The sequence below is a fragment of the Manacus vitellinus genome, unplaced genomic scaffold, assembly GCF_001715985.3.
Source record: "Manacus vitellinus isolate BGI_N305 unplaced genomic scaffold, ASM171598v3 scaffold_35_pilon, whole genome shotgun sequence".
Lineage (NCBI taxonomy): Eukaryota > Metazoa > Chordata > Aves > Passeriformes > Pipridae > Manacus > Manacus vitellinus.
The window spans coordinates 8,264,680-8,276,071 of NW_021940498.1; the positions used below are offsets into that span (position 1 = coordinate 8,264,680).

The 11,392-nt window shown below is 42.9% G+C and overlaps 1 protein-coding gene across 2 annotated transcripts in view; it reads left to right on the forward strand.

The window, feature by feature from the left end:
• Positions 1 to 8,583, forward strand: part of GRIK1 (glutamate ionotropic receptor kainate type subunit 1) — a 54,608-nt gene extending 46,025 nt beyond the window's left edge. The window contains exons 15-16 of one of the 2 annotated variants that reach the window (XM_029961494.1): positions 1,868 to 2,036; positions 8,060 to 8,229. In XM_029961494.1, the coding sequence (XP_029817354.1) occupies positions 1,868 to 2,017 (150 nt within the window). In that variant the 3' untranslated portion in view covers positions 2,018 to 2,036; positions 8,060 to 8,229. Of the gene's footprint in view, positions 1 to 1,867; positions 2,037 to 8,059 lie in introns of both variants that reach the window. The other variant, XM_018077107.2, reaches the window with a different exon arrangement.
• The last annotated feature ends 2,809 nt before the right edge of the window (positions 8,584 to 11,392 follow it).

Here is an 11,392-nt window from a genome sequence, read left to right on the forward strand (position 1 = left end):
TGCACTTCAAAGCATTCAGGAGAACTCCTGAAAGGTGATGAATGCCACTGTAAAAGAAGATTATGGAGCCAAAGAAATTCTGGTTATAGCTCCACTGAAGTGTAATGAGCAATTTGAAAGGGCAGAGGGAAAACAAAGGAAATGCTGTGTATAAATCAATCCTTGAGCATTCCAGCAGTTTGTGAGAAAGAATCAATCATTAAAATTGAGTGTAAACACCCATTTACTGGCCCACAAACACTGCAAACAAAGCAAGGCTCGAGCAGGGACTTGGAGTCTGTTCCTGAAGCTGCCAACTCTCTTCCTCTGGCAGCCTGCCCTGGGGCTGTTTGTCCTGGCCATGTCCTAGACCCTGAGGTGGCTCTCCTGTGATGCCCTGATCCTCTTCCCTTCAGCAGGATTTGCCACAGGGACAAGCCTCATGCCACACCGAAGGGTTGGTGGGTGCCCCTGATGACCAGGGTGGCCCCTGAATCACCAAGAGGTTCATATCTCCTCACTTAGACTTCTAAGACAGGAGGCCTCTCCTTCCAAGGGAGTTTTTTAAGCTCATTTTGCACTTTGAGATGCCAAAGGAGCTTTTCCATGGGCCATTCATCCTCCTAGTCCAAGGTGTGATCCTGCAAGGCTGATAAGCCCTAGAAACGACTGTTGAGAAAAATGCCCTTAACAAAGGCAGCAGGGATGGGTGGGAGGAGGAGGAGAACGTTTTGAACTCACTCTGGGAGGTGCATTTTGAACCATGTACAGCAGTCAGGGTGACACATGGGAGGGATTGACACCTGAGTGACCCAGCAGCCAGGGCTGAGGGCCTGGAGACAACAACACCTGATTTTGGATAGGATACATCAGCTGCAGGTCCTTGCTGCCAGGAAGAGAATGGGCAAACCAAAGCTCACACCTGCTGAAGGGAAGGGAGCTGGTTCCTACCAGGCATCTTCATTTCCCCAGTGGTGCTGTTTTGGGTCCCTGACACCTAATGTCCTGTCAGTGGGCTTGGTCCTCTCAGTATCCTGCAGGAGAGGGCAGCTCCTGGCCATGCAGGAGCATCCCCACATCTGCCTGAGCAAGCCCTCACTGAAAACAATGTCCAGGAACAGACACAGCTCATGTGGAGCCATCTCAGGACATATAAATCAAAGTGTCCCTGTTTTGGAACAAGTCAGAGATAAAGGACATATTTGCACATATTGCAGCTTTCTGAGTAATACTTTAACCTGTTTCAGCACAAAATGCATAAAGAATATATTTATATCTTTGTTTCATTCATGTCTCAGGAGATCTTCTATTCAAATACATTTTAAAGAACAATTGCAGCTAATTAAGATGTTTGATATAAATGCTAATATGGTGCAGAATATCCTGGAAACTTTTCAGGAGTCTGTGAAAGGCAATGGGTTCCCAAAGTCATGACTAAAGCAGACCTACAGCTTTAAACCAGCAGGGAGTGTTCCTTTACTGAGCAATATGTTGGGTGAACATCACAGTATTCAGGGTTCCATATATGTGTGTACATACACATTTCTGGCACTGCACTGCAAGGTGTTTCTTAATAATTAAAATCTTTAGATGCTTTAATGTGGTTTCTTTTGCAGAAGCAATTTTACAGAGAGTTGAAAACCAATTATTTCAGTGTCACTTTCTGGTTTCTGTCAGATAGTTTTCCATTTCACCTGGTGAAATAAGAAGCTTAGTGCTGTTCACCCTGAGCTAATCCAAAGCATTGAATACAACCTGTGACTTTTCTGTTTCCATAACTAGAGCCTCTTTTGGTTTAAACAGCTTTGGAATCTCATTCTCATGTTTGCTTTCGATTTTGCCTCTTTGGTTTATTTATTTTCTCCATTTTTCTTTTCTTGCATGCAAGGCCTTTTGTTTCTTTTACGGACTGCAGTGTAAGCAAACCCACCCGTCCAACTCCACCTCTGGCACCACCTTATCTACGGATTTAGACTGTGGCAAGTTAATCCGAGACGAGCGAGGGATTCGGACACAGCCCTCAATTCACACTGTGTAGTCAGGAGAGGAAAAAAAAGGTGTGTCCCACGGAAAACATGAAACCCAAACAGTTGGCACAGAATGGCCAAGGTTGTACCCACAAGCACAGCTCCAAAGTGCCTCCTGCTTCAGCAGGAGAGCAGCGTGTGTGACGTAAATTGGCCGAGTCCCTGAAATCTGGGCAGTTTAAATGCATATCACAGAAAATAGTCACCCCCACAGCCACGAGGGAGTGCAGTACACTGGAGTAGTTTTTAAGAATTATCACATTCTCTTATGTACAATTACCACCTTGCCATTTCGTGGGGTAATTCACCTCTTTCAGGTAAGAAAAATTCTTTGCCTCCTTTTCATCTCCTCCCCAACCCGAGTGAAACAATAAAAGCCTCATTACTAAAAGCATGGAGAAACATTTAGCTTGGTCTCTGCTGAAGCATTCAGCAAGTGGGCCAGGCAGCTCTTTATAAACCTCCAAAAACAACCTGCAGGGCTCCATTAACTTTCTGAACCCCTGTTACAAGCAGCCGGAGATTTTTAGCTGGCATGTCTTATTCCCAGTGTCAATATTTAATGAATTTTAATTCATCCATTTAAAATTCATTAGTCAAAGCCTCCAAGTAACTATCACACCACAAAATCATATCTATCAGTTAAATTTTATGCCATGTAACCATTAAGAACATGTTCAACAGGAGCACCCTCAGGCAGCACCCGGATATACCATTAACAGGATAAATCCGTTGTCTTGCTTGAGCAATTCATGATGTTCATTGTAAGGCTTTGTAACATAGAAAACTCCTTTGTGGAAAAAAATCAGGATATCAATTTATATCAAGCAGTAAAGCTTTGCATATTGAAACACTTTTGGAATTTTTTGTGTAGCAGGTTGCCACTGGATGCTTTGGAAGGATAACAGTTGGATTTTCTCCAGTCCTCAGCCAGTTGGGGGTCTGACAGGGCAGGAGACAATGGACTCCATCTGGTTTGGCCACGAAGAAAACATATGACAACAATCTGAGATACACAAAGTGTATAGAAATGCCAGCTCTAGAATGTCATGAACTGTGACAAACCTGTGTTTTCAAAACCTGATCACCTTTTATCTGCCTTTGACTGTATCCCAGGTTACCACCAGCTTCACCAATTTATCTCCCCCCTCTCACACCTACTTTATGTTTCCTTGCCCAATGAAGTTCCTGCTCATCACACAAGTTAATGACCTGTTTTATTGAGGGCCATTTCTGCACTTCTCTGCAATTAGAGAACTTGTTCGAGTGGGTGCCTTCACACCCAATTGCCGAGGTGCTGCAGCAAAGCTCTACTCTCCTCTTCAGTTGTTTCTCTCATACCTGGCTCCTGGGAAAAGCCAGAGCATGGAGGGAGCTGTTTTTTCTTTCCATTCCTGTTGCAATTTTTGATCAGCAGTCGTTGTGCTGCCAGCAGGCTGAAGGTTTTTTTGTGGCTATACCAATTCTTCTCTGCTCATCCGTGGATGTGAGTGTTTATGCTCCACTCCAGATGCTGCAAGAAATTGTCTGGCTCAAAATGGCCTTTCAGTTTGTTTGAATAGGGCCTTGAAAGCTTTGGTTCTTCATAAAATGCTCCTTCTTACCAGCAAAGACCTGAATTAGATGTTCTGTATATCTGATTTAAGGGACCACTTTTTATTTGCAGCTTTCCCAGTAGAAGAGACTTAAAACTAATTAAATTCAGCTCCTCTCAAGTCTCAGAGGAGAAGGAAAATGCCTAATGTGTTTATCTCCATCATTGCTCTATGCAGGAAATCTTCTGGGTTGCAGCTTCGACCAGTTTTCTAATTGTTTCTCAGATTAATGAAGAACCCAGAGAATTTCTGTCACCTTTTGGGTAAACATTTTCTCATCTGTCAAGGAAATAGTCCCACTGTTGGTAACATCCATACTTTCCCTGTGTCCACTTGTCCCTGCAGACAACTTGCCAGGCTGTGAGGAATTCCCTGTGGGAATGACAAAGCAGCTCCTCCCTTCCCTAGCACAGCCCCATCCCCAGCTACAAAAAGAGTTATCAAACAGCCTCACTTGCTCCTTAGAGCTGAGGCAGGGAGAGCTGATGTGCCAGCCCACAGTTCTAACAAATCCAGGTTTGTAGAGGCAGTTTTTCCAGATTTGCTGTGGCTCCAGGGAAAGGCAGGTGCTGGAGGAAGGCACAGCATCCCCTGGGAAGTGTGTGACTCCTGGGACAACTCCTGCAGAGACACTACAGGCTTCAAATCTCCCTGGAACAAAGCCCTGAAGCTTCACATTTGTAGCTCTTTGGGAAAAAAGCAGGAGGAGAAGGGGGAGAAGGAAAACATGCCCTGTTTCAGTGAGGGTCTTGCAAAATAGGATTTTTTGTGGAGTTGTCTAGTGTGCAAATTCCCTCTCTGCAGCAAACATCAGCTCAAGCACCTCTGTTTTCAGGTTTGATCCTTGTATGGGCCATTCACTCAAGAGCTGGACTTAATGATCCTTGTGTGTCCCTTCCAAATCAGAATATCCTGTGAAATGTGTGAAATTTCCCGTGGAATTCCCTTCCAAGCATGGCTGTGGCTTCACTGGGAAGTCTTATTTGCATTTAGAAGGTTTGGGAGACCAGCAAGCAGCTTTAGTGATTTTTTTTTTTCTTGCAGAGAGGAAGCAGAGGACCAGTTTCTATAACTGGGGAAGACTTAAATTAATCCATGGATTATTATCATACTGTTTTGGCAATCTCTGCTCAATAGACTCTGACAGGTTAAAAGTTAATTTGCTGATGTCCTCGTGCAATTAGCCACCAGTGACAGAGTACTCACATGGATTCTTAATGTGCTGCAACAGCAGTTTGCTCACTAGGAGAAACTATTATGGATATTCTTCCTATGGTGCACTAGGCACAAATAAATCACTTATTTTCAGCAGAAGACACATCAATGTCCCAGCTCTGGGTCCTTCAGAGCAATGAGGGCACTGCAGAAGGAAAATCCTGACTTGCACTTCACCCTCTCTCCCTGAGCTGGTCAGAGGTTCTTCCACAATAAAACCTGGCCCACATCCTTGGATTTTCATAGTTCTCAGTCCTTCAGCATAACACACTGGGCTTGGGGTGGCTTTTTTATTATCATTTGCTGGGTTTTGCAAGGTATTAATAAAATGCAATTGAAAAATCTTGTCCCCAGTGGTAGCCCAGCGGCATAAACAGCAGATTGATAAATCCTGGCTGTAGGTTCTTTTTTTTCAGTCTTGTTTGTACTTTATTTTACGGTTTTGGTGTGTTTTTTTTTTTAAATTCTGAATCTGTAATTATCCTCAAGCTTAACACAGACCTGTGTATGGAAGGATTTGGGAGCTCCATGACTTTAATAGCCTGCTGGAGTGACCAAAGGGGAGAGAGAAAGATTCGCACATCACAAGGAGAGCAAAATCTGCTCTGCTTTTAAAGGATGACGTTTCCTCTTACATGCCATGGCCTGCAGCATTTTGACACTGCCAGAATGAGAAAGTTAAGCTGGCTAAAAGCAAAATGTTAAACTTATCACTCTGTTGTAAAAGGGATCACTCTGTGCCCACTGTCCTCTCATGCTGGACGAGATCTCAAAGGTGCACTGAACAGCAGGCAAAAAAAGAGGTTTTTAAAGAAACCCTTTCAGTTTGGCTGCCTGAATATGAGACTAAAAGAACAGCATATTACCCTTTGAAACTGAATTTTAATGTCAACCTCTCCCTTTAAAGATGACTTTAAAGGTGCTGTTCAGAGGGCTGGCAGGCTATTGATGAACAACTGGGCAAAAGCCTAATTTTTAGGCAAGACCTAAATATCAAAGCCATCCCTAAGAATAACTTGAAGTCTTTCTGATAATATTTGTTTTAAAATTCAAGGCAGTTGGAAGTGGAACCATTGGGCACTTCACAAATCACGGAGTCAGATATTAAAACCCTGACACAGGTAATGTCAGCACTGGGTTTCAGGCATCTGTCTGCAGATGTAAAGTGATCTTCATGGGACTCTTTTGTGGCTGTGACATTGAAAGGCATTATGATAATTGCACAGGCTGAATAACAGGAATCTGTTTGGAAAATTAAAATCCAAGCCTATTAACAAGGCAGTAAAATGTACTATTTCATGTGCAGAAATCATCCCTGACTGCACTTTGCAGAGACTGATGGCTGTGATTAAATACACAACATCAGTAGGTTAGCAAGAGCAACAGGGAAAGAAAATAAAAATAAACCTGATCAATCCCACAGAGGGTTAATATAATCCTTTCATTATCTACCATGGAGTTCTGGATTCACTTTGTAATCTAGATTTTAAAAGCTCAATTAAAACTAAGGCAGCAGAGAGCAATAATCCACACCAAGTCAGCCACTTAGAGCATTTGGGTTTATTACTTTGGAAATAAGTGATGCTACTCTCTAAAAACAGCCTGGAGCAGTGTAGAAATAGTGTCCCTGCTAGGATGATACCTGCTTTTCCTGCTGCTTCCAGAGGGGAGTGATTTGGAAACAAAAGCAGTGCCTATTCCTATTACATTTAGGGGTTGACATGAATTAATTAGAGTTTAATTGGTGCATAACTCAGAACAAAAATGAAGCATCTCAAAGAAAGAGCATATTGGAGTATAAATTTGAAATATTCTGGGATCTCAGCCTGTGTTACCCACATTACAGGGAGAAATTACACTGGAAAAGAAGGAGCACAGCCTGTTTTTAATATCTGACTCCCTGAGTTGTGAAGTGCCCAATGGTTCCACTTCCAACTGGTTTGAATTTGAAAATAAAAATTTTCAGCAAGACTTCAAGCCTGTGGGATTCACTTCTCTGTGATTCCTTTGCTCCCTCAAGCAAATTATTTACCCTTGATCCAGGCTACCCTCAGGCTCTGGTTTGCATCTGAAAATATTCCTGTAGAATAGATGGGTACTAGGAAATCTTTGGGGGTTTTGCTTTTTAAATCATATATCTGATTTTACCTTTTTTAGCCCTGGGTAGCTGAGGTCACTGTTGGATAATTCCTGATTATGAACTGGACATTGCTCACCTTGCACTGGTTTCACTTTAGAAGGGAATTTATGTTTGATACAGAGAAATAAATAAATCTCTGCTGCCACTGCCACTTGACAAGAACTGTAGTTTTGTCCTGTGTTAAAGCTGGTCAGTTCTAGAAGGGTTTGGTAGGAAGGATTTATTCAGCTTGATGAAGGCAAGGTGGTTTAAGTTTTGGTTCACACTGCTGCCATCACTTCATTTTATACATAAATAATCTATTCATATATATTTGCATGGAACAATTTTTTATTTGCATTGTGAGATACTTCCACCTAATGCCTCCTTTTGTATTTTATTTGTGTTACGTGTAATCATTCCAGCTGTAGATTTTAAAAGATGTTTCCACGTACCCTGAAATGTCTTTGTTAATGTTGTGATGGTGGGAAGAGAAAAGATCTCTTCTTTCTCTCTAAACTATTCAGCTCCCTTATTCCTGTGGCAATTATCTCATTTTTCCAACACACAGTATTTGAAAAGATTCTTTCCTAAGAAAGAAGAGGATTGAGGGCTGTGCTGTATGGTAGAAATAATTTCATGAGGGGAACATTTCATGAGGGGAAAATAACTAAACCACAAAAAAAAAAATCTTCAAAACCTGTATTCTTTGTTTTCTCCTGTATAAACTTTTTGTTTGGTTGGTTTTTGTCATTGTTATGTTTTTGTTTGGTTGGGGTTTTTTGTTTTGTTTTTTGGCTTTTGTTTTTTTGTGACTGAGGTTCATGGCATTTAAAACAAGATCTCTTTTCTTTTAAGGTCAGGAGGAAATGAAAAAGGGTAAGTTTTATGATATGGCAAATGTGTAGAATTCCAGAAACATTCATAATCAGCTAAACTTAGTGGAGGCCAAGTTGGGAAGTTAAAAATGATGTGTAGAGTCACCTGTTGCACCCTGGGGGGCTTGTTCAAAGCTGGGTCTCAGCAGAGAAGCCCCCTGAGCCCAGCTCAGGTCTCTGCTTCCCTCAGCCAGGGGCTTGGCCTGTGCTGGGCAGGGTTTTAATGCCATTTCCATCTCCCACCAGTGTCTTTCTTTCAATGCCATCATGGAGGAGCTCGGAATTTCCCTCAAGCACCAGAAGAAGCTGAAGAAGAGGTCGAGGACGAAGGGGAAATCCTCCTTCACGAGCATCCTCACGTGTCACCAGAGGAGGACCCTGAGGAAGGAAACCATCGCCTGAGCACCGGGGGACAGCGGGAGCCAAACAAAAACAACCAGACAAAACAAAACCAAAACAGAATGGAAACAAGACAAAGCAAAACACAAACATTGCTGCCTAGAGGTGGTGGGATTTCTGAAAAAGAGACTTTTCACGTTGTTCTTCAGGAATTCTCTGTGGTTTCTTTTTTTTTTTTTAACCTAGAGGTACAGCAGTTGGAATGCTCTCCTGGACTGATGTACTACTAATCCTCTGGGAAGTGGCTCACTCTTTCTTTTGGGATGGATTTGTACGCTCACCTGGTTTGCATCTCTCCCCCCCTCCCCGTGCATCGCTGTGTGTGCTTTCTAAATAAATCAATAAACAAGAGACAGGGTTCTTTTTTCCAATAATCTGGGAGTGGAACTTGTGTTTTTCCCCCTCTGAACAAAAGATTGCAGTTCTACTGAGCACAAAGAACTACTGAGTTGTTTAGAAACCAGGTCCCAGAAAACCTAATTCATACCATTGACTCATAAACCATGACTACAAAAATGTATTAAATACAACAATGAGGATTTTTTATTTTCTCTGATATTATAAGGATAGGACGACATCATAGCCTCTTCAGGCTCATTTCTGTGAGAAACCTGTTTTTCCTTATCCCCTTTCCACTGCTTTTAAAATGCCATGACTGCGGGTGCTGTGTGTTGAAAAACAAAAATCAAAATCACCCAAGGAATGATCAGTGAGCAGGGTTGACATGATCACACTCCTTCATCCTCCTTCTCCTGATGCCAATAAAGCAATTCTTGACTCCTAGAAATCAGGGCTGAGAATATTCAATTTATAACAAACCTTGACCACAGAGATATCAAATTTGACAGGGACACAGCTCAGGAATTGAAACCTTTTCCTGCAGCTAAGGGGGGGGCACCAACAAAATGTTTTAGCAGCAAAGGAGAATTTTAGTCTTTTTATTTTTTTTTTTTGTGAAGCAAACTCTGAAGAAGTGATGCATTAGAGCAGCAGATCTTCCCCTTCCCTCCCCATGAAAAGCTGTACCTTTATATTGCAGTGAGGTGAAACACATTTGTACTTATTTCTGTGTTGTCTCTGTGATTAATCCTGGTGTTCCAGGGGCTTTGTTGTGCCAGCTGGTCTGCTCTGGAGATGCTGTGGAAGGAAAAGGGGTGGAATTCAGGCATGTCCACACTCCAAGGGATGAGAATGGGTGTAGGACACACGTGCCTCTCACGCTCCCTGTATCCCTGCCTTCCAACACAGGTTATATATAAATAGACCTGCTCTTCCAGGGCTATACTACCACCTCAAATCTTAAGGCAAGGCTGGAAAAAGGGGACTGGAGCCACTGATTGCTCTCCTGCACAGCACAGAGAGCTGTGTCAATAGTATTTGCTTCAGCTCGTGGCAAGGTTCATTACCCAGCTGCTTCAACCAAGTGTTAAGTTTTATTGTCCCTCTGACATTCCTTCCCCCCAGGGAACTTCATGCTTACCATTGATTACCTTTCCCTTGTATCCCTGTATCCATGGACATTTCCTCTGCAAAAGGAGAAAGTGAAGTGAAAGCCTTTGAGTGGAAAATCTCTCCTCCACCTTCACCCCCCACCACCACTCCCACAGCCCCCTGGCAGCCTGCAGTGGATGGGCTTGCTTACAAAGCTCTGCTTCAGATGTGATAATTCAATGTTATTATAGACTAGAACCCCTCTCCCTCCATTCAGCCTTTCCACAGGGATCCAAACTCTAAAACTCCAGCTATTAGACCCATTTTCCCCAAGGCTCTCTGTGATTACTCCCCATCCTTCTCAAAATGCGACGCTCAAAACTAGATCTGCTTTTCCACCCATGTTGAGCTGGGTGGGAAAACATCTTGTGTCTTGAAGGCCATGCAGGCAATGAGAACTTCAGCCCGAGTTTAGGGGCATCACCATGTGGAATGGCACATTTTTGGGTTGGGTTGTTGGGGTTTTTATTATTCTGAACAGTTTCCCCAAAGTGCCAAGGGCAGTTTGTACCCAGTCCTGCTGGTTGCCTGAACCAGCTGGGTGGTGCCTGTAAATATAGCAAACACACTTCCTAAAAACCATCCAGAAAGGAGACTCAGAGAGGGGATGGAGCTCTGTAGACCCCTCAGTTGGAGAATAGGACATTTAACAGCACTTTTGGCTGCCACTGTCTTCTGACCCAGTGCCCTATTTGTATCTGGAAATGTCATGAGGGCCGGATCAAAGGTTTATTAAAGACCCTTTCCCTCACCCACAGGGCCCTTAAAGCTCTTAAAGAAATTCATCAGATTAACAAGACCAGGTTTTGCCAGATTCATATTAATTCTTGCTCATTTCCTACCACTTAATTAAGAACCAGTTATTTCATGCAAGTAAGCCAAACTGGATTCTTCTTTCCCTGTCTTCGAAGGCAGGAATTATTATTGCTGTTTTCCAGCATTTCTTCTGGACTTTGTCTATCCTTCAGGAGTTTCTCTCAGGAGGTTTGGAGCAGTGAGTTCTCTGGGAAAGGAAAGAGAAGGGTGTCTTTAAAGTGTCTTCAGTAGGAGGCTCAAACATCAGTGCTTGCTTTTGGGAAGTTTAATCTGCTGTATGCATCGGGCTGGTAAGCAATGATTAAGAAAAGCAGCCCCTGGCTGTGAGATCTCAGAGAGAATCTCATAATAGGTAGTTTCATTTATTTATGTCATCATCAGGTAGCAAACAGGCCATCCAGGCCACCAGCACCATTCTAATGCCATGATTGAAAAGCAGGTTATTATTTTTCAGTCTGTGTTAACTCTATTGCTCTGCCGTCCACGGCCTCCAGCCAAGATATTTTTAAATGACTAGGCTGAAAGTGATAAAAGATTTATGATCAAGCTGGTTTTTTTGATTTTTTTTTCCCCCATCAGTATTAGTGGTCTCTAACACTTATAAAAAGGTGCTGGGGAAAAAATGAAGCTCCTTTTGCTGTCTGGGAAGAAAATGTATATATATAAATTGAGCAGCACAGCACCACTTTGTTGGCCTGTGGCTCTCATGCTAATTGGCCTCCTTTTGGGAAAGCACAGAAAGGGTTAAGATGAGGCTGTGAAGGAGTTCAAAGGACATTTGTTCCCAGTGATGCCCCTGCCTCAGTGACCCACCGCCCTGTGGGGACCTTTTCCCACTTTCCTGGGATGTCCCTGTGCTCCCCTGGCCTTGGC